This window comes from Thamnophis sirtalis, unplaced genomic scaffold (genome assembly GCF_051295495.1).
Source record: "Thamnophis sirtalis isolate CommonGarterSnake01/CBP01778 unplaced genomic scaffold, rThaSir2_p1.2 scaffold_3, whole genome shotgun sequence".
In the NCBI taxonomy this organism is placed as follows: Eukaryota; Metazoa; Chordata; class Lepidosauria; order Squamata; family Natricidae; genus Thamnophis; species Thamnophis sirtalis.
The window spans coordinates 152,777,261-152,800,916 of NW_028261383.1; the positions used below are offsets into that span (position 1 = coordinate 152,777,261).

General features: G+C 43.1%; 1 protein-coding gene across 1 annotated transcript in view; it reads right to left on the bottom strand.

The window, feature by feature from the left end:
• ADCY6 (adenylate cyclase 6) overlaps positions 1-23,656 on the bottom strand; it is a 68,910-nt gene that overhangs the window by 21,583 nt on the left and 23,671 nt on the right. Inside the window, exons 8-10 of the mRNA XM_087710467.1 lie at positions 18,393-18,551; positions 16,499-16,640; positions 16,140-16,268 (exon numbers count right to left, since the gene is read on the bottom strand). Of these exons, the coding sequence (XP_087566593.1) occupies positions 16,140-16,268; positions 16,499-16,640; positions 18,393-18,551 (430 nt within the window). The remainder of the gene's footprint in view (positions 1-16,139; positions 16,269-16,498; positions 16,641-18,392; positions 18,552-23,656) is intronic.

Sequence of the window (23,656 nt, forward strand, 5' to 3'; positions counted from 1 at the left end):
ACTTCAAGGACCAGTGCTACTCATTCAGCACCGTTGCACCTAAGTGGTCAGTAAATAAGGAGCACCTGTACAATTAATTATATATATGTGGTGAAGTTTTGTAATAATATGGTTACGGTATTCTTCAAACTCAGACTACAACTCCCAGCATGCTGATGGCTATGATACAAGGAAGCCCAGACATTGTAATTCTCATATCTTTGGAAAGCAGCACTTTTGGGAAGAGTACAACTAGTAAATGTTGCCAGCAACATAGTTTTCAATCAAAAATTTTCTCTCTCCTTTTTTTTTTTGGCAGACATTTCCTGGACATACTTGGGATTATTAGTATTCCCACACATGTATACAGGTAGTCCTTGATTTACAACCATTTGTTTAGGGACTGTTAGAAGTTATAATGACAATGAATAAAGCGACATGACTCTTTTTCACACGCATGACTGTTGCAGCATCCCCAATGTCAAAATTCAGATGCCTGGCAATTGGCATGTGTTTATGACGGTAGCAATGTCGCAGGGTCACATGACCCCCTTTTCTGACCTTCTGACAAGCAAAGTCAATGGGGAATCCAGATTCGCTTAACAAACGGTGTTACTAACTTAACAACTGCAGTGATTCACTTAACAACCATGGCAAGAAATGTTGTAAAATGGGACAAAGCTCACTTAACAACTGTCTTGCTTAGCAGCAGAAATTTTGGGCTCGATTGTGGCCGTAAGTCGAGAACTGCCTGTACCAAATTAGATATTCCTGGGAGTATTCACCCAAAATGGATAAGGAAGGAGGAGGGGGGGGGGGCGTTAGTGGTATTTGCAAGCCTGTTTTTTTTTTTGTTTTTTTTTTTTAAGAAGTTAGAATCTGAAAATAACATTTAACACAGCACAGTATTTGAGCAAAATGGCTCGGCTGAGATATGCATACATGGGACTGATTGGGGTAGATTGTAGGGGTGAACACCAAAATATTATTTTATCATATTTTATCTATAATCTTACATTATTGTATTTTATTCTATTTTCATCTTAGATTGTATTTTATTCCAATTTCATTTCAAACTGTATTGCATCCAATTCCATTTTAAATTCCTTTTATCCAATTTCAGTAATAATTTGCTTCCGGAACTCTGCACTTTGATATGGCCCAAAGGCAAACAAACAAACAAACATTAAAGGCCGTCCTTTTTCTCTCTGCTCCAAATCTCTGAAAAGCTGAGAAAAGAAACCTAATAGGCTGGTTGGCTGTGAACTTCATTATACCAACACAAGGAACAGGAGCAGAGCCCTTCCCTGGACTCTCCCATTTCAAACACACAGGTAGGTGCAATAAATCTGACTGGCTTGGGCTGGTCTTTGGCCAACAAAACAACATCTCCTCACAGCTTGCCTCAGAATAGCTGAGATTTACAGCTAAGAAGCAGGGCGACCTGCCGGCTGGTTAATGCTCAACTTAGTAGGTGTGGGAAAGAGGTTCACAGTGAGTTTGGGAAGCAAGAGTGAGTTTGCAGAGAACAATAATTACCTCTTCTGCCTTAAAACAAAAGGTCTCCGTTTTCATATCCAGTCTCTGATTTCAGGCATAATTCAAGTATTTCTCACCCTGACAGTCTTTGGAGTTAAGTTGAGCAAATAATGCCAGAAAGGAGGAGGGGGGCAATATTAGAGGGGCACAAATGGCCCTAACACCTCATATTCTTACTCCAGGTCATCCTTGACTTACGAACACAATTGAACCCAAAACTTCTGTTGCTGAGACATTTAAATGAGTTTTGCCCCATTTTATGACCTTTCTTGCCACAGTTGTTAAGTGAATCACTGCAGCTGTTAGGTTAGTAAGATGGCTTCTCCATTATGGACTTTGCTTGGCGGAAGGTCGCAAAAGGTGATCACATGACCCTGGGATACTGCAACTGTCATAAATATGAGTCAGTTGCCAAGCACCCGAATTTTGATCACATGACCAGGGGATTTTAACGGTCATAAGTGTGAAAAACCTTAAAGTGACCTTTAAGTCACTTTTTTCCAGTGCGGTTGTAACTTTGAATGGTCATTAAATGAATCGTAAATAGAGGACTACCTATACTATATAAATATATAGTCTGTTGCTTGAGCCTAAAAGCCTTCTAGAGTAATCATCAATTACAATTACTTTTTATCCGGCATTCATCATTAACTAATTATTTTTAGCTGAAGAATATAAGAGAGATAAATGGTATAAACATGTTGGATCAGTAATGTGAAAATAATAATGACAGTATGAAAACCTGGACTAATTAAAAACATTCTTTATCTGCCATCTAAGAAGATCAAAGTTGGCACCAGGCAAACCTCTCCAAGTTAGATATGAAGGACCACACTGAGAAAATCCAACCTCAATTCACCATCTACCTTACTTCACATGGAAGAGAAAAGTGAAGAACTGGTATGGACTGGGTCCAAACCATTTCAGATATTTAAAAGGTCCAGAACACAGTCATACCTAAAAATGGTTGGGAAGCCACTGCCATTGTTTCAAAATGATTGAGTTGTAATCAAACCATCCAGTCCTGATCAACAATCTGTTTATTTTACATCAGCTAAAACGTCCAACATGACGTAAAAAGGCAGTGCTACCTACAATCAATCATTATGGTAATTTAAATGGGATATTATCTGGCCATGCAACATTGCAGCCAGGCTACCTTTGACAGATACTGTTAGCATCAGAAGTGGAATTCAACCAGTTCTGACAGGTTCTGAAGAAACAGTAGCGGAAATTTTGAGTAGTTTGGAGAACTGACAAATAGACTGGCCTAGCACCCAGCTGATCTTCTTTTGTTGCCCTTAACAGGAGAAGAGAACTGGAAAGCAGGTTACTGGGATGGGGAGGGAATGGGGATTTTGCAGTTACCTTCCCCTGGGAGTAGAGCAGGAATGGGGATTTTGTAGTATCCTTCCCCTGCCATGCCCACAAAGCCATACCCACAGAACCGGTAGTAAAATTTTTGAATCCCACCACTGGTTAGTGTTGTGGCCCAGCAGGAGCTGCAAACAGACTCCGACAGCGAGGGGCCTTATGAGTCGGCTCTGGAAGATGTGGAGGACCCTGGACAGGGTTCCGACTCTGAGCAGGGATCAGAGGCGTTGGTTGGCCACCAGAAGGCGCCTGAGGCATGAATCAGTGGTGAAAGCCAAACGGAATGTGCTCCTGACATCAGGCCTTGGAGCAGTGGGGAGGAGACAAGGGAGGTGGTCCTGGACGGCCAGCAACAGCGAGCAGATCAATGTAGAGAACAGCTATGCAGATACAGAAGATAATTGGACCCAGGTGGTTGTAATTAGGCTCTTCTCAGGATAGTATATAAGGGGGGACTTTGGGAGGGGTCTGGTTGCAGGATTCAACTTAATTATCAACGCTGGAGAAGCTGTTATCTGTATCTGTTGGAGTCTGGGTTGCTGCCAAGGTTCTTTATCTGTTCGTTCCTGTTTGGGATTTCAGCCAAAGATTTATGTTTCCTGCTAATAAAGTGTTGTGGCATTCCAGCTAAGCTTGTCTCGGCATTCGTTACTGGACGGAGGAGAGGATCAGAACAGATTAGCATATCAATGAAGACGGGGAGAGGAAAATGTATATCATGGCATCTGCTTTGAACTTCTAAGGCAAAGTCAACTCTGTAGTAATAGCATTCCAGAATGGCAAATCCATTCCTTATGGAGAATACAAATTGTTCCAAGGCAGGCCCAAACACACCCGTCCTTCTCTGGTCACACAATCTTTCCATTTTGTATAGACTGGAACTTCAATTCCTTAGGCCTTATTTATTTCCTGATTTATCTTAAATGCAAGTTCAGCATTTTAATTACGTCTCCTGAATTAGATGAAAATGAATATGGCAGTAATTTGGATGGTTTCTGTGCACTGGCAACATTGCATTCCAAAGCTCCCTATGACCTCAGGCATTTCATGCACGCAGGGAAGACTGGGGAAGGCACAGCATAACTGCTAGCAACAGAATTTCAGAATCACCTTCTGAAAATAGCTGTTGTGGTAAAGCTGAAATCATTTAAGAGAAGCATTTCCATGCTCTTCTGCCAGTTGGTTGCTCAAAGAGGACATTTTGACCGAAAGATCCAGGAGAATCAGCATTCTTCCTTCTCTCAACCTAAAGCAACATATTCTTTGTGCCAAAGAATCCGGAAAATCTGGAACCCGAAAATCTGTTTCATCTAAAAGTGACTAGAGCAATGATGGCTAATCTTTTCTAGACCGAGTGCCCAGAGTGTCGCGCATCCCTGAATCCCCAAAATGTGATGTGTGCATGCCCCCGCACATGCATCCTGCCCTGCTCGAGCCCCATATATGTGCACATGCCCACCTGCATGTGCCCCACCATCCCATACATGCTCATGGCCCCCCCTGCATGCCCACGCCCTCTGCACATGCATGGCAGAATCTGAAGATCAGTTGGCTGGTGGGAGACGCGCGCACATGCGCAGCGGAGCTGAACTGGGGCGACAGTTCAAGTGCCATCAGAGAGGGTGCTCCGTGCCACCCCTGGCACGTGTGCCATAGGTTCACGATCACAGAGCTAGAGTAATGCAGCCACCATCTACCCATTTTCAATCCCAATCTTACTTCCACCAGATTCTTCCCTAACACCAAATTTGCTCCAATTCTTTTCAATTTTCAAAGTTACTACACTAATGATGGACAGAAATATCTTAACCTCTTCACATAATTTTGCCCCATTGGGTTGGAAAGAAAAAGAAAGGCAATTCTATGCCTTGCAATTCTACGTGGCAAACTCAGATCCACCAAAGAGGTCTCAGAAATTACTGCAAGATGCGGTAGAAGTGCCTTGACTTTAAAATGGGGAAGGGGAGAAAAAACTAGAACTCCCGTCAATGGAAACCATCCTACAGCTGCAAGAAAATCCTGCAGTTTTCTCTTGTTCTGCTCAAATACAAAAGATAGATTACAGAGACTTATGGGTATGACTCACAAACAGCTTAGGGATAGACTGTCATGGGAAAAAAATCATGTGGCTGCTAGGAATCAAAAATTACCTGATGTCACATAATCAATCAATGCATATGCATATGCCTCCTAGGATTAAGCAACCATGGTAGGATTGTTCTGAGAAATCCAGACCCTGTTTAAATGAATGGACTTCTTTCATATCCTGCCATTCAGTGGAGCAGAATTAGTGCTTTAAGGCAGCACCCTGAAGAGATATAAAGCTATTTGACTGGGATAAGGAAACTGACACAAAAGGTAATTGTTTTTAAACAAAGTCGAATTCCTACCAAGAAAGGAATACAATGATCTCAAAGTATTTCATTAAACAGTAATACATAACAGGATAGGATCCTTCCCAGTGGTGGGATTCCAAATGTTTTACTAGTGGTTCTGTGGGCGTGGCTTGGTGGGCATGGCAGTGGAAGGATACTGTTCCCTCCCCACTCCAGGGAAAGTTTATTGCAAAATCCCCATTTCCTCCCAATCGGAAGGCAGAGAATAGATGGGGGTGGGGCCAGTCAGAGGTGGTATTTACCGGTTGCCCGAATTATTCAAAATTTTTGTTACCAGTTCTCCAGAACTAGTCAGAACCTGCTGAATACCACCTCTGATCCTTTCGCATTTTAACAACTAGTAAAGTATTCCATCGCAATGGATTAAATAAGCCAAAACAGAAGCTCTGTGCTATAGCCACTACTACCAACCAGAGCAACAAAAACTTGTCAGACATTGCTCGTCAACAATTGGCAGCTCGCTACAAAGAAGATACCAGTGGAACTCCCTCTCAGATGCAAGCAGTATCATGGCAACAGATGCTAGATTTCCAAATTTCATAAACAATCTGTACCATAGCAACAAACTACCCACAACAAATCAAACGCAGCTTGTACAATGAATGACGGGGCACTAAGAATTCTCACTTAGCAACCATCAAGAGAGCCACTAATGGGCAGCAAATTACCCCCAAATGTGGTAGGTGAGGGTGATTATAATGATAAAAACTAGCTTGTTTTATTTGGATAGCAGATTTAATTTGCACCTTGACAATGAAGTGAGGAAGCTGCCAAATGAAAGGCTTGAACAAATTCATGATAGAAGAAGCAAATCACATGACAAAAAAAAAATATTTCAAGGAGCCAGATTCCATACAGAGGTGATATTGACTGGACTCGCTTATCATGCTAAAACATAGTTCGCTCTGCACAATTGGGTGGTTTCAGTAAGCTCCAAATCATGTTTATATACCAGAATGGCTAGGCTCAGACAACATGCTAAGTCAAAACCAAACAACCACATCCCGGCTCAGCAAAATGTTTGAAGCCAGGCAATCTGTTTAAATCCCTGATGATTTGAAATTAATGCAGGAGAAGGGGGGGGGGGGAGAAAAACACTGTTCATTTAGGCTTTCCCTTTTCTAAGGAAAGGAATAGGGCTCTGAGAAAGAAGCGGCACCTATTGTAATTCATTAAAAAGAACTAATTTAAAAAAAATATTTTTAAATACAGGAGCAGCAAGATTCAACAGGAGTCCTGCAATTAGTTGAAACACCAGAGATGATACTGATACTTAAACTTATGGATTTCATATCTGTTATCAACCCCCCCCTCATTTCAGCTGATGAAATAAAACTGGGATTCTCTAGATTCTGCAGAAAGCAACATACAGATAGTCCTCGACTTAACAGTTCATTTACTGTAGTTCATCTCAACAGTTCATTTAGTGACTGTTCAAAGCTACAATGGTATTGAAAAAAGTGACTTATGAGTGCTTCTCACACTTAATGACCATTGTAGTGTGCAGGAGGCCACGTGATCACAATTCGGCCACTTAGCAATTGATTCATATTTATGACAGCTGCAGAGTCATGGGATCACCTTCTATAACCTTCTTTCAAGCAAAGTCAATGGGGAAGGCAGATTCACTTAACAACTGTGCAACTAGCTTAACAACTGCAGTGATTCACTTAACAACTGGGGTAAGACATGTAATAAAATGCGGCAAAATTCACTTAACAAATGTCTCGCATAGCAACAAAAACATTGGGTTCAATTGGGATCATAAGCCGTGGACTATCTGTATTGAACATGAATGGGGATTTTCTATTTTTCAAAGCGTTGTTACAATCCTGACCATTTCAAAATATTCCTGCCACCTCAGTTCCAATAGGGTCTTATACTTTCACATGCTGCTCCCTCTTACACTGTGTGTGTGTGTGTGTGTGTGTGTGTGTGTGTTTATTTTCCCTTAATCCATATTTTTCTACAGCAAAAAGAAGCAAAGAACAGAGAAAAGCAGAGAAGCTAAGGAAGTGATGGCAGGAAAGAAGAAGGAAATGCTCAGAGGAATTAGATTCTACACCCCATAAGGAAGGCTAACAGCAGCTGGATGCGAAGGAAGGGAAAGTGAAGCAGTGGGTTGTTAGGGGTAATAGAAGCAGAAGGTTCCTTGTTTCAAATTCCTCTGTAGTTCTGCTTCCTGTATGCAGTGGAAAGCCACAACATAGATGGAAGCAGAGTGAGAGCTCAATTCTTTTCCCATGTTAGACAACTTCCTGCAAAAAAGAGGTATACAACCAGAGGTGGGTTCCTCCTGGTTCGTGCGTACCGGTTGGTCGGTGAACCCGGAACTTCTGGGAACGCCAGTACCAGTCCTGGCCTCTGTCGCTGCAAATCACCCTTTTGTGGGCACGTCGCAGCTCGCTCCCCCGCCCGTCCGCACTAAGCCCAGCCTGCCGCTCAGTGATTGGCTGGAGTCCAGCCAATCAGTGAGCGGGCTGGAGGTGAAGCGAAGCGTTTAAAAGCTTCGTGCTTCACCTCCATTTGAAAATTCCCTTCGGACTTTGCCTTCCAGGAGCTTGCTGCTTCCCCCTCAGGTAAGCAACTAAGCCCCAGCGGTGGGACTCGGGAGGCTTCGGGTGGGTGACGGTGGCCCAGCTTTCGCAAGGGAAGGCCTTCCCTCACAAAAGCCACAGGCTGGCGCACGCCACGCAACCGGATGGTGGGGGCGGTAGTGGCTGAAGGCGGCTGGGAGGGCAGCCTAGCTTTCGCAAGGGAAGGCCAGCAGCGGCGGTAGCGGCCGAAGGCAGGTGGGAGGGTAGTGGCCTAGCTTTCGCAAGGGAAGGCCTCCAGGCCTTCCCTCATGAAAGCCGAGGGCTGGCGCACACTACGCAGCCAAAGCCAGATGGGGGGCGGGGGGGCGGTAGCAGCCGAAGGCGGGGGGCGGCAGCCTAGCTTTCGCAAGGGAAGAACTCCAGGCCTTCCCTCGCAAAAGCCGTGGGCTGGTGCACGCCACGCAGCTGAAGACGGGTGGGGGGCGGTAGCGGCTGAAGGCGGGAGGGGCAGCCTAGCTTTCGCAAAAGCCGCGGGCCGGCAGAGGCGGTAGCGGCTGAAGGCAGGTGGGGGGTGGCGGCCTTCCCTTTATTTTTTTAATGTATTTTAAACTAATATTTTATTTAATGCACAGAATTTTTTTAAATAGTTTTACTTAAAAGTATTGAGTGTAGAATATTTTAAAATGGTTTACTTCAATTTATTGTGTATGGATTCTTTTTTAAATTGTCTTAGACTATTTAAAAAAAGATTCTATCCAAAATAAATTAAAATAAACCATTTTTAAAAATTCTATACTCAATACTTTGAAATGTATTGTACATAGAATTTTTTAAAATAGTGTTACTTAAAAGTATAGAAAAGTATAGAATATTTTTAATGGTTTCATTTTAAATTATTGTGTGTGGAATAGTTTGAAATTGTTACAGTGTAAATTATTGCTGGTGGATTGGACTATTGGTTACAGTATACTATGGCTGGTACAATAACTTAAAATTGTTACAGTGTAAATTATTGCTGATGTAATACTTAACAATGGTTTTTAATGATTTCTTTTATTTATAGAATATCTTTAATTATTTTGGGGGGAAATTTATTTTTTAATTGTTTTTAAAATATATTTACTACAAGAAATGTTATTCCTTTTTGAAAATGTTTTCTTTGTGATGCAATATGTTGCTTTTAAGTGTTCAACAAGGTTTATGTGTCTTAAAGTGGCTGCTTTTCTATGGGCAGGCCAGGTTTCTTGCAGGCAGCTTTGCCAGATTTAGTGTGTTTCACCCTCGTTGTTTAGGTAATTCTGAGGTGGTTGATGGTTCTGTGAGTCCCTGTCCTTTATAATTTTCCACATTGCCTGGATGGTTTTTATTCCAATGACTTTGTCTTTCCTGTCCTTAGGCTTAGGGGAAAAAAAACTGGTTTCATTGGCAGTCTTTGGGGGGGGGGTTCTTATTTTTTGTTGTTTTCCTGGCACTGTCATAGTTTGTGTGTGTGTGTGTGTGTGTGTGTGTGAATAGGTGTGTAATGTCCTGCAATGTCTAGTAATATTAGTAATATCTAGTAATAACATCGTCTTGGCCACTCCCACCAGGTTAGATGGGTGGCAGGCCACTCCCATCTGGTCACATGGGTGGCAAGCCACTCCCATCCGGTCACATGGGCAGAAAGCCACGCCCACAGAGTAGGTTCGAACAATTTTTGAAACCCACCTCTGTATACAACACTGCAATAGCAATAGCAATAGCAGTAGACTTATATACCGCTTCATAGGCCTTTCAGGCCTCTCTAAGCGGTTTACAGAGAGTCAGCATATTGCCCCCAACAATCTGGGTCCTCATTTTACCCACCTCGGAAGGATGGAAGGCTGAGTCAACCCTGAGCCGGTGAGATTTGAACCGCTGAACTGCTGATCTAGCAGTAGCCTGCAGTGCTGCATTTAACCACTGCGCCACCTTGGCTCTGCATGGAACAGAGCTTTCATTCTTGGCTTGGAGTTGAACAGGCCATTCAATTTTCTTGGCATAATTTTGTATATTAAATAACAAGCCCAGTGCACTGCATGTTAATCCTTATATAGTTCTTTAGTTAAAAGATGGCCACAAGAGAATTGCAACTCTTCTGTGAGTAAAAAACAAAACAAAACCCGCACACACAGAGGGCAAAAAAGTTATTTCCCAGTGGAAAATAAGACAGCCCAGGAAGGACTGTTCAAGGCCTGCAAGTGGATTGAGGTGGGAGGGAGTGGAGGGTGAGGAAGAAATCAGGAAAAACCTGGATCAGGATTCCTCCGCACCACTAGGAAGGCTCATGGGTGTATGGTGCAGGGTAATGTGTGTGTGTGTGTGTGTTTGTGTGTGTGTGTGTGTGTGTGTGTGTGTGTGTGTGTGTGTGTGTGTGTAAAACACACAATCCTCATTCCTTCACCCAAGCGAAATTGCTCCAAATAATTCAAGCATAAAATGCACAGTATTTTCCCTTGCTAATAAGCTTGCCTCATTTATTAGAGACATCTACTTACAACCAAAATTTCATTTGAAATCGCATCTCAGAGAATCCTTCACTTTTAAATAGCTGCTACCCAGCAGTGGGATTCACTTACCTTCCCTACCGGTTCGCAAACATGAGCACACTCGTATGTGCCTTGTCTGCACATATGTACCATCTTCTGTGCATGCGCAGTGCTCACGCATTACATCGGGAAGGGTGGGCAGAGCCGCTGCTGCTGGTTTGCCCAAACTGGAGAGAACCGGCTGAATACTACCTCTGCTGCTACCCCCATGGCCAAAGCAAACCCATTCAGAGAGGAATCAGATTTGGAATACTCTCCCAGCTGCCAAACATCTCAAGAGCTCCTCATACCAGGACCACTAGTAACTATACCAAACGACAGTGCTAAGCTCTGATTGGCTGATTTCTTACAAAGGTGGAGCATTCATTTAAGAGCCGTAGAAGAGTCGAAACAGATCGTTGCTACTGCAATACTGTGTTCTTACAGTAACTGACCAACAGCCTCTTAGAAGCCAACACATACTGTATGTAGAACAAAACAGGTGAGAAACTTCCCCTTCCCCCAGCAATAACAGTATTTCAGAACAATGCTGTGTCTCAATATTGGACGTAAAATGCAGTCAAAGTACTAGCCACTGATAGCCTTATCTTCATAAATTCATCTCACCCTCCTTTCAATCTACTTAACTCAGTGACTATCACTGTACTTTATGGTAGCAAATGCCATAATTTAGCTATATATTAACAAATATTTATGCCTCGTCTTTCCCTAAAATTACTTTTTTAAAAAAAGATGTTCAAATACACAAACCAGCATTTTATTTCAACTGACTCCCCTCTCCAGTATTCAGATAACATTCATAATGTATTTAGATATTAACTGAGATTGTGTATTATATTAAGCCATGATTGTCAAGCATGGTTTGTGAATAAATGGCAAATTATATCCTCTTAATATTAAAACAGGACACTTCTTTAAATCTTCATGCTGTTTTAAACACTTGTGAGAATCTTGTCTCAATTTGAACCATGTTTGTTAAATAAGCAGCAATGGTTCCTTTATTCCTCTAAGTCAGGGACGTCACACTCAAGACCCGGGGCCCAGATCCGGTCTACAGGGTGCTTTGATCTGGCCTACAGAGCCACCCTAGAAACAACAAAGGACCGGTCCGTGGTGCCTTTGCCAGTGAAAATGGAGTTCGGGAATCCGAGCTCTGTTTTCGGTTCCACCACAAAATCGCGGAGGACAAAATCACGCTCGACGAAAGCGCGCATTTGACATCATCACAGCGCGACGAAAACATCGCGCTGTGATCGAAAAATGTAAAAATAAAGCTAAAACCTTCCCCTAACCCCCCCAAACCTAACCCTAAACCTAACCCTAAACCTAACCCTTAACCTAACCCTAAATCTAACCCTAAACCTAACCGTTAACGTAACGAAAAACCTAACGCTAACCCTTAACCTAACGCTAAACCTAACGCTAATGCTCTAAACCTGACCCTAACCCTTAACCTAACCCTAACCCTAACCCTTAACTTAACCCTTACCTTTATGTGAATCGGCTTGCTTTAATTTTAATTTTATTTCAATTTTTAATTTTTTTCATCGCGCTGTGATGACGTCACATGCGCGCTTTCGTCAAGCGCGATTTTGTCCTCCGCGCTTTTGACGGGTCACGCTGTTTTCGGTGGCAGAAGGTGCAGAAAGCTGTCGCAACTGAAAACAGAGCTTGGGAGCCCATTTTCGCTGGCAGAGCGCTCGGGCCACCACCACGATTGTTGAGCTAGCCATGTCTGGCCTCCCAAGGTCAAACAAAACCCTAACGCGGCCCTCAAATGAAATTGAGTTTGACACTCCTGCTTAAGCCATAAATGATCATTTATAAAAAGCATCACATTAAGCCAATACAATGCCCAGATTATGTTGAGTGAAATGTAGAAACCTAGTCTTTGAATATTTATAATAAATATTCTGATCATAAATCTCATTGTAAGCTTTGTAAGTTTCAATCAGTCTTAAGGAAGCTTAAATATATTCAAGTACTTATCAATTAAAATAAATAACTTTAAAAATCAGCACAAGAGTAAGAAAAAAAGCTGGAAACAAAGCTTCTAGTGAGTGAATGAATAGCCTCCAAAACATTTCAGGAGACAGAGGTGGATTAGTGGATTAGAGACTCCCTAGAAATGCATGGAGAATGGGACAGAAGTGCATCTCCATATTGTCCACTCTTCAGGCCATCAATTTATGAGAAGGCATTAAGCAGATTTTCCCCAAAGCTTCCAACTGGGGCAGATAGCTATGGGTGTGTGCACGGAAGTGAAGATTCTACTGCTGAGTATCAAGCAAATAAATGATATAATGAGGGTGATAAGGTTACTTTTTTCCTCAGGTCAACAGTTTATCTTTCACAGAGACCATATAAACTCTAGCTCTGACATGTTATAGGTATAGTTTTATTGACAATTATCCTACTATATTATACTACTGTAATTTTATTGTTATGGCCTTAAAACAATTTCCCACATCCTATTCCCTCAGCCCTGCATTCAAGGCCAGTTTTTTCAACCCAAGAGAGTATTCATAAGAGCCGAGGTGGCGCAGTGGTTAAATGCAGCACTGCAGGCTACTTCAGCTGACTGCAGTTCTGCAGTTCAGCTGTTCAAATCTCACCGGCTCAAGGTTGACTCAGCCTTCCATCCTTCCGAGGTGGGTGAAATGAGGACCCGGATTGTTGTTGGGGGCAATATGCTGACTCTGTAAACCGCTTAGAGAGGGCTGAAAGCCCTATGAAGCGGTATATAAGTCTATCTGCTATTGCTATCTGCTATTCATGTACTTTAAGCACCATTCTAGGCTGCAAACAACTTCTAGGTCAGTGTTTCTCAACCTTGGCAACTTGAAGATGTCCGGACTTCAACTCCCAGAATTCCCCAGCCAGCATTCGCAAGGTTGAGAAACACTGTTCTAGGTTTTGAGTCTATAGATTCTGTAGCCAATATCTTTTCTCCTAGCATTCTCCTTTGTTGCATGATGAGTGTCGAGATGAAGAAAGAACACTTCACTATACTACCTATTCAAAGGGTAGCACAGGTAATCCTCGACTTGCAACAATTCATTTAGTGACCTTTCAAAGATACAACGACACTGGAAAAAAGTGACTTATGACCGTTTTTCACACTTTCGACAATTGCAGCATGATCATGTGATAAAAATTCAGATGCTTGGCAACTGGTTAATAATTATGACCGTTGCGGTGTCCCAGGGTCACGTGACCCCCTTTTGTGACCTTCTGACACAATGGGGAAGCAGATTCACTCAACAACCAAGTTACTAACTTATCAATTGCAGTGATTCACTTAACAATGTGGCAAGAATGGTAAAACAGGGCAAAACTCATTTAACGTCTCCTTTAACAACAGAAATTTTGGGCTCAATTGTGGTCATAAGTCGAGGACTTCAAACTCTGCGAACTGTGGATAATTTCAACTGTCCCACTGGCACATGGAGCAAAAGAAATTCCTGGAGTATTGTTTTTCCAAGAGTATGGCTTTACTCTCGACAGATATCCTTTACTTTAATGAAGAGGTAGGCAACCTTTCTTTACACGGATGACTTTATCTCCTAAGGGATAATCTATCCATGAAAAAAGACTAAAACAGCTCATATATACATGGAGAGAATGACACTTCCTTTCCTGACATTCCATTCTCCTTTGCCAGGTTGCAGGAAAAAGAAGGTCAACTCTTGCTGGAGATTTGAACAAACCATATTACAAGTTTGCTTAGTATCAGGGATGGGATTCAGCCAGTTTGGACTGGTTCGGGCAAACTGGATGCTAATTTTACACCTGGTTCGCTGAACTGGTTGTTGCAAGGACTAGCTGGCCCCTCCCCTCCCAGGAGTCTCCATGTGGCCCGTTTTGGATGCCAGGTAAGTGCAGGGCCCACACGGAGGCTCTGGGAGGGCGAAAAATGGGCCTCCCGGAAGTTCTGGAAGTCCAGAAACAGCCGTATTTCCCACCTCCGAAGCCCGGGAAAGGCCATTTTCACCCTCCCAGAGGCTCAAGGAAAGCCTCCGGAGCCTTGAAGGGCGAAAATCCCGCCACCTGCCATGGTGAAGAAGGCTGAGTAGGCCACACTCACCATGGCGACGCCCACCCAGCAATCAGGCTGAGAACCAGTTGCTAAAATTTTTGAATCCCACCCCTGCTTAGTGTCATATGCGGACTAGGCTTTGGGGTTCAGAGCTTATGAGGAAAACGCTTTGCAGAACTTCTATCCTGGGTTGGAAGGATGCCGTATTTAGAGGTGTGCATATTTTCACATCTGCAGTGGACAAGGGGTGGTTCAAATCTAGTATGGGGACTTTTACCCAAAGGTACAGCAAGAGAACCTGTGCCAGATCCAAAATATCTCTGTCCTTTGCATCTCCAAATTGCACATCTCTGCTGTATTTATCAATAGGACAATCAAATATTTCTTCAAATAATTATCTGTGAATCTATGGGTAGGGAAGGCTCTTCCATTTCTAAGCAGAGTAGATGCATCGGTCCCTTTTAATATTAATCCGGTAATTATTAGCTTGTTTTGGGGAAGGGCTATTTGCCTGGTGTGTTTAACCCCTTTTTATGCCTAAAGAGGACGTATCTCTAAGTTCTTTCCTTCTCCATCCATTTACACTTTCATTTCACCTTATTTGTGTGAGAGAAATGACAGTTGTATTGTCCCAAAGGTGCCTTTTTTCCAAGAAGTAATTGGACCTTGGCTTTTCTTTGAAGACATTTTGCTTCTCCAGCTCTGAAGAAATTTCTTGGGTGAGAAGCGAAAAGCCTTTAAAAAAAAACCAGGAAGTCCAGTTGCCCCTTGAAAAAAGCACCTTTGGGACAACCATGACCTGGATGACTGAGAATCTCCATAGACAGTTGTATTATTTACCTGGATGAGCTACCCAGAGAGGTGTTTCCAAAAGATACTTATTTAACAGGCAATTAATTTTAGTTAATAGAATTTAAGCCAGTTAATAGAAATATAAATGTGTTTATTTTTACCCTTTTATTTTTGGGAACATGACTTCTAACACATATTAGTCATATGTGCATACTAATATATATGTGTATCACGAAAAGACGTTTAATAGACTGGGGGAAGTTGTGGGGAAGACATCTTCAGCAGCTGCTTTCAGTTTGAGTGGACAATACAATGTTGACAAGTCAGGCATAGGGCACTGCCTAGGATTTATTTTCCTGCCTTTTTTCATCTATTCCTTCTTCTTATCTCAAATTTGGGATTATCCTCCTTTTAGCTCAATGCCAGGAAAGATATGCTCAACAGAATGGCTGTCAAACTCGGCCCACGGGGTGCTTAAATCCAGCCCACAGGACCGACCTGGACATATCAAAGGACCAGCCCATGGTGCCTCTGCCAGCCAAAACAGGCCACATGCAGCTCCTGTGCGTTCCATTTTTGGCCTCCAGCAGCACTCTGCCAGCCAAAAACAGGCCGCGCAGAGGCCTTTTTGCACAGCAGAGTGCTGCTGGAGGCCGGAGGGGCCAAAAATGAGGTGCACGGTCCATTTTGGCTGGTAAACTGCTGCAGGAGGCATCCGTCCCATGTCCTCCCCACTCTCCCCACCCCCGGCCTGCAGAAGAGAACTATAATGATCTGGTCCTTGAAGAAATCCAGTTTGACACCTCTGCTCTACATCATTTTTAGCAGGAATGAAAGAACAAAGCAGGATCCAATAATACGTTATGCCATCCTACCTCTCTTCCCAGGTGTCGTCTCAAGCAAACCCGAGACTTACCATCTGTCGTAACGCCTTAGAGTCCTTGTTCCGTGGAAACGAGCGCTCGGGGACCCAACGGGGCACCAGCCCTTCGGTGGAATTTGCCTGGGCTCGCTGCAGCTTGGCTAATATTGCTTTCTCTTCTTTCTATTGGCAGAAAGTGAGGAATATGGAGGTACAAACCAGAAAGAACAACAAATGGAAGCAGGTGTTTTAAGACATTACTCCCTAGAGTAGGAATGTCTTGTTCCATAGCCTCTGTTATTTCAGCTCCAGGGACCAGAATATTTGTCTCCTGGGTTACGATGATCTGTTCCCACTTCCTGCCCCCCAAGCAAAGTTTAGTCATGTCCCTCCGCCCAACTCCCAGGACTTACCCGTTTCTGGCTGCAGCCCACAATGAAGAAGGTCTCAATGTTATGCTCCTTCAGGTAAGCATTGCGCTCACCCCCGTGTCCTGGCTCTACTTCATAGTCTTCATTCAGGTACTGCAGAGTTGCCTGGGTAATGTGGATCCGCCTATCGCAGAAATGTTGTCGTTCAACCAAGACAAGTGCTGGAACCCACTGCTCCCACTCTCAGAGATACCCCCTCATTAGGCTTTGTATAATCTCGCTTAAGAGTGGAAGAAGCTACTCTCTCCACAGGAAGCAATATGGCCCTTCCTCGGCAGCTCTGAGTAAAAGAGCAGGATTGACCAATAAAAATAAGGATAAGTAATATAAGAGGCAATTAGCTGCAGCAATGCAGGTAAAACACTGTGGGGAAGACGGCAGAAAGTCAGAAATCTTGCTGAAGAAAATTTGGAGGGAAGCCCAATGAACTGGTATGAAAATATGGTAAAATGCTCATAAGGAACTGTACAGTAAGGAGAACCAGTGGAGATAATATATTACTTCATTTGGATCAGCAAGTCACATGGAGAAATGTAAGGCATTTCCACATGAGAATTTTAATCCCAGTCATATAACAGCGTTGTGCTTTTTTATTCCCATGTTAACAATCCTGTGGAGTAGCCAAGCCAGTTGTCTGTCTGTCTATCTTAACTGTCCCAAACATCTAAGTGCCATCTCTTTTGCCATCAATGTGTGTGGTGGGCCTATTTTCCACTGATAAGAATGTGTCTCCAATATGCTCCTTCCACAAGATCTGACTGAGTGGGCACACTCCAGGTCCATTCCTTCCTTATAGGACTGAAACAGAGAACCACCTTGGTAGTGGTCCCTGCCCTAGGGAAGCACCTTCCCTCTGAGATCCAGCAAGCCCCTACCCTCCTGGCTTTCTGAAAAGCTGTGAAGGCCTGGCATTGTCCCAGAAGCCTCGGTGCAGTGTGAGTTTGGAGCCCAATGCAGCTTTAAAGTTTTTTTTCCTACTCTTCTCCAACAGATAAACTCCACACGTTTAGGTAATAGACAAGGAATGGAATAGAGTGATTTTAAATCTATGTATGCAAAAGATAAAGAATAAGAGGTAAGACTGTTGTGGCCCACCGGCGGCCAGCAGAGTTGGCAGCAGAGTCGGACAGTGAGGAGGTTGTGGAGGAACATGGGTCAGTCCTGGGGGCCGGGTAAAGCTCAGACGAGGGCTCTGCATCAGAGGTAGAGAGGGAGCTAGACAGCAGTGAGGCAGAGGAACAGCTGGAGTCTGTTCCCAGTGTGCGCATGCACAGAACTGCCAGAAGACAAGAACAACTAAGAAAGCAGGGTCCACTTGGGAGTAAAGCAACACCTTGGAGGTGATTGGCCCCTCCCATAGGAAACAAAAGAGGATCAAATGGGGAGTGGGCTTTTGCAGGAAACAATTTGTTCCTTTGGTCCTTTTAAGAGTGGAAAGTTCTGTTTGTGATTATAAGAGACTCTGTGCCAAGTGTTGCCTCTCCCTGGCATTTGGAAACCAGTTATCTGGCAGTTCTCCAAGCGAGATAAGGTTCGTATTGATAAATATTCCTCTGAAAGACTGTTTGCCAAGCCTTGCTGACCGTGAATGAAAATAATTCACAATCGTGTAAATAAAAGAGATTTTGCCAGGACCAAGACTCTGCTTCATGCTTTTTAAGGAAACCTAGGTCAGAACAGACAAAAAGGGGAAAATGGGGGGGGAAATGGGGTCACACCCAATACTAGCATGACTTTCCCATTTCTAAACCAATTTTCTTCAATGAACATGGGCCTTTAGAGGAAAAGATTCTCCATCTCCTGTTTCAATGGAACTACGGTACTTTCTATTAGCATTCAGAGTTGTTTCGCTCAAACGCTGAAGGATTCAACTCACCCTGCTTTGCCACCAGCTTCCATGTGATTGGCCAAGGTGACATCATTAGACCAGACATCAAATTGCCATTTGCGCAGCCCCAGCACTCCACAGTGCACACGACCACTGTGGATCCCAACACGCATGTTGACGTTGACACCCGTCACTTCCCGCACCAGCCTAGGAGAAAGAGGATGGGGTGAATGTCAGAACAGGTCTCTCTATTTGCACACACATTCTGGAACAAAGACATCTTAGACAAGAATCACTCAAACAAAGGAGAAAGAATCACTCCTCTCGGTAGGGAGAGGTGAGCTAATAAGTGTGTACTACTACTTTAGCAAGGACAAAACAACAGATCTCCACCCTAAAACGGCTGCAGGAACTGAGCAAGCAGTTTGAAATGATTGCTGCTGGAACACAAAGATTTAAAATATGCAAACTAGAACCAGAAACATAGTTTAATAGGATTAAGGATTAGGTTGCTGTGAAAAAAAATAATGCCTAAGATTGGATAAGATAGTCATATCAATGTAGAATAGTGGGCCAGGAAAGGAAGTTCAAAATATACAAATCAATAGGACACAAAACAATATCCCAATATCCTACGATGTATGACTGGTTTGATGTGTTTATTTGTGTTTTCTCCCTCCCTCTCCGTGTGTGTGTGTGTGTGTGTGTGTGTGTGTGTGTGTGTGTGTGTGTGTGTGGTGTGTGTGTGTGAAGAACTATTTTTCCAAGCCACCACACAGTCTTACAGATGAATATTTGGATAAAATGGAGTTGCTCTGAGGAGATGATTTTGCTCATTTCTATACTGCTATTGTTGATGTTAATTTTAAAGATAATCTATCATGCAATTGGCTGTTCAAATGCTAAAGGTAATATTTCAGAGGAAAATGTTTGGAAATCTGCAAGTCCTCTGGACATTAATTTGCCAGTCCATTAAAAAAAAAAAATCCAGCTATTGCTTCTATTACCTTGACGATTATCCACAAGGCAGTTGACTATGTTCAGTGACTAACCCCTTGGAAAAAGAAATAAAATGTGAAGGGACTGGAAATGAAATTAGCTGCTTGGCTAGGAAAATGCTGAGGCCTTAGAGACATGATTCAGATACAGCAGAGAATCTGGAAATCCATACAGGACATTAAGAGATTGGAACTCACCCTGTAGTGAGAAGAATGCTTGGGCTGCCTGTATCTAATGGGAGAATGCATTTCACAGAGCCTGACACAGCCTCTCTTTACAGCAGATACACTATAAAGAATCCCTGCTTAATACAAGCTTAGGTACCATATTTTTCAGAGTGTAAGATGCACCTTTTTCCCTCAAAAAAGAGGGTGAAAATCTGGGTGTGTCTTATACACTGAATACAGCACTTTTTGTTGCCTCCCGAAACCCCGCTTCCTTTGCAAAAATGGCCGTGCATAGCCTTTAGGAAGCTTCCAGAGTGCTCCTGGGAGTTGGAGAGAGCTAAAATGAGTGAAAAACAGGCCAGTTTTTTTGCTTGTTTTTGCCCCCCAGCCCCCAGAAGCACTCTATAAGCCTCCTAAAGGCTATGCATGCCAATTTTTTTGATTAAAAAATGGGCCATTTTTGGGAAATCTGCAGAGTGCAAAAACATTTTTTTTAATTTGCCTCTTCAAAATCTTGGTGCATCTTATACTCCAGTGCGTCTTATACTCCTAAAAATATCAGTAAGTAGATCCTGCTTCAAACTACTTCCAAGCTTGTTCCAAAATGGAGGAAATCATGTATAACATGATGTCCTAGTTTCAAAACCATGGAATTATTTCAGGAAAGAGAGGATTAGTAGATAATAAGAAAGAAAACAGGATTCACAAGTTGGGAGAAAAGAACTACAGGAACAGGAAAAAGTATTAATAACTATAGCACACAGGGAACCTACAAGATTGTTATTAATTTTATTAATTTCCTTTTATTAATTTTGGAGTTAAGTAAATATTTTACATATGTTTTTATTATTTTTCGTTTTCCTCGAAAACATAGTAAATCAGAATGGAGTTTTAAATGTTGCTATTATAAATCTGAAATATGCAAAACAGGTAGTCCTCGACTTACAACATTTTACAAGCTATCTCAACACATTTGTTAAGTGAATCACTGCAGTTGTTAAATTAGTTACAGGATTGTTAAGTGAATCCGGCTTCCCCATTGACTTGGCTTGTCAGAAGGTCGCAAAAGATGATCACATAACCCCGAGATATTGCAACCATCATAAATATGAACCAGTTGCCAAACCTCTGAATTTTGATCATGGGACTGCTGCAACAGTCGTTAAGTGTGAAAAATGGTCATAAGTCACTTTTTTCAGTGCCGTTGTATCTTTAAATGGTCTCTAAATGCTGTAAGTCGAGGGCTACCTGTGCAGCACACAAACACACTGGCCAGCCTCACTCCCTTAGTAAGAACTGTGTTGGGTTTTATCACTGTTGCTGAACATACACAACTGGCAAAGGTCACATGTCATGCTAAGTTGTAAATTTCAGTTTATAAATATTAAGGGCTGAGTTCAAGCAAAACATTCATGGTTCAAGTGAAACGTTTATGTAGGAACACAGTCAATTGTGAATTGAGATGTTATGGCAAAGTACTGCCAGTCAATGCTAGAAGCATTGAATAGCATGCATCTGCTTACCTCCAAAAGCCTATGGACCCAATCTTGGTTGCTTAAGGGAACTCCAGCCTTATTGCTGTCTACCAACATCCCCTTGGGTTTCGTCCAGAGCTGGTATTCAGCAGGATCTGACCAGTTCTGGAGAACCGGTAGTGGAAATTTTGAGTACTTTGGAGAACCAGTAAATACCACCTCTGACTGGCCCTGCCCCCATCTATTCTCTGCCTCCTGAGTCCCAGCTGATCGGGCGGGAATGGGGATTTTGTAGTAACCTTCCCCTGGAGTGGGGAGGGAATGGAGATTTTACAGTATCCTTCTCCTGCTACGCCCACCAAGCCACCACTGGTTTTGTCCCCCTCCCCATGATTATGCCCGTCCTTCAGGTGAATACAGTAGCTAACCCGACAAAAGCAGGGGTGTTGTTCTTCTCCAAGTTTCACCATGCAAATGCAAGTCTTGATAAGGCATTTGCTGGAGAAACCAAAAAAAAAAAAAAAAAAACCCCACCCATATCCTGAAAAAACCTTGGTTTTTATATTTTTATAGAGAGGAAGCTTCTAGGCCATGTGGCTTATAAAGATAATTTTGAAAAAGCACAGACATTGCCCAGTAAAACTTCAGCAGCTGGAGGAGGGAGAATGGATAGGGAACAGAGACGTTCTCAGTAGGACTTTTGGTGACTCACATGGAGACAGCATCTTTTCCTATCCGACCCCCAGCTAAAGCAATAATAAAAACTATGGGGGAAAAACAGAAATTTTTGTATTTGACTTAGCAGCTGGATCAGTACCTTTCTAAGCCATAGCACAGCGATGGCTAACCTTTTTGTAATCGCATGCCCAAAGCGTGTGCACATGCATACCTGCGACAGTGCGTGTAACACACACACACCCTGTGCACCCCACCCACCTGCACACACACCCCTGTGCCACGTTTTTGGCCTAGCAGGCCTCCCTGCAGCCTCCTGGGACCAAAAACAGGCCGCAAGGGGTGCCTCCCCCTGTGCATGCACAGCAAGAGACCTGAAAATTAGCTGGCCAGGAGGAGGCGCGCACACATGCGCAATGGAGCTAAGCTGAGGCGACGGCTCGCATGCCTGCAGAGAGGGCTCTGCGTGCCACCTGTGGCACGTGTGCCATAGGTTCATCATCATGGCCATAGCATGATGTGTTTTGTTTCAGCTGCTTATGTTGTATCAATGCAACCTATTGTGATTTGTCCAATGAATCATGGTTAAGCAACCCATTTGATTTAATGGGATTGATATTTTGGCTTTCTTTGGACAAATCCCACAGTTGAATACCCAAAACTACCAAAGCCAGTTCAAAATAAATATAAGAGTCCAGAGCAGTGGTGGGTTCTGGACCCGGCATCCTCCACATGAACGCGCACAGCACGTGCATGTGTCTTACCTGCCAGTGATGCCTCCGCAAGCCTCCACAGTGCTCCAGATACTCGACGGAGCATCACGGAGGCACTGTACGTGCCCTGTGCATGCACAGAAGCGCCAAAGGCTTTAAACGACAGGTAAGGAGAGAGGGCGGGCGGGCGGGTGGGCCCTCCCGAGCACCGTACTGGAACGGTACCAGGTGGTCCGGGCAAGCTCCGGTATGCCTGTACTGGGGCGTACCGTCTATAACCCACCACTGGTCCAGGGGCTCTTTGCAGGCTCTTTGCTCATCCATAGGTAAAGGAGTTTTAGGAGGAAGTTTTGGGAAATCTATAGAAATGACGGAAAACGAAAGAATGTGATTTTCTGAATTATGGAAGATATTTTCTGGTCCTGTGAGAAAGAGACGCCAGGGTGGTTTTAGGCTCTTTGAATCACATACTGTGCATTGCAGGTCAAATTTAGATACAAGAAAGATAATTATGATTAGCATATTGTAGACAGGATAAGCTGATTTAAAAAGTAGGCTAAGTTGGGTTTTATGATGATAGATATAATCCATGAAGAGAACCTTAGGCTTCCACGTCACATCCTCTCTTTTTTTTTTTTACTACATAAAGGGAACCAAGGGCTTTCATTTTAAAGTTAGATTAATTACCCCCTGTCATGAGTAACTCAGGTTTCTTTCAGACAAAACTGATGAAGATTAAGCAGCGTTTAAGTCTGGAAAAAACAACAAGGGGTAATTCACTAAAAAGAGGAAGTGATTTTTTTTCTGATCTCATCCTACTCATGCTCCTGTGCACAGAAAGCTTTCAACCCATTTTCCTCACTGAGGAGTTATCAGTTAGCAGAAGGAGATTCAAGAATACTATTCCCAATTGCTAGCAGTAGTTAGGAAGCAACAATCTTGATTAAAATCACTAGAAGGAGTGAGGTCAAAGGTTCTCCTGTCCCCAGAGGTCTCTGAAGATAACAAATTTGCATTTGTACAGTATTTATGTGTCCAAGCAAGGGGAGGAGGAGGAGGCCTGGCCCTGGTCCCACCCTCTGCCTTCCTGCCTTTTGCACAAGAAAAATGACCTGCCTCCAGTTTTTACTGCCATGTCTCAAATGGACCACCTGCATCATCATCTCGAGCAGCAGCCACAATAAAGAGGCCACAGCAACTCAAAAAGGAAAACGTCATATTATTAAGCTTCCAAAGACAAGAATCAATTAATCAGATGCAGGGGTGCTTTGAATAAGTTGAAG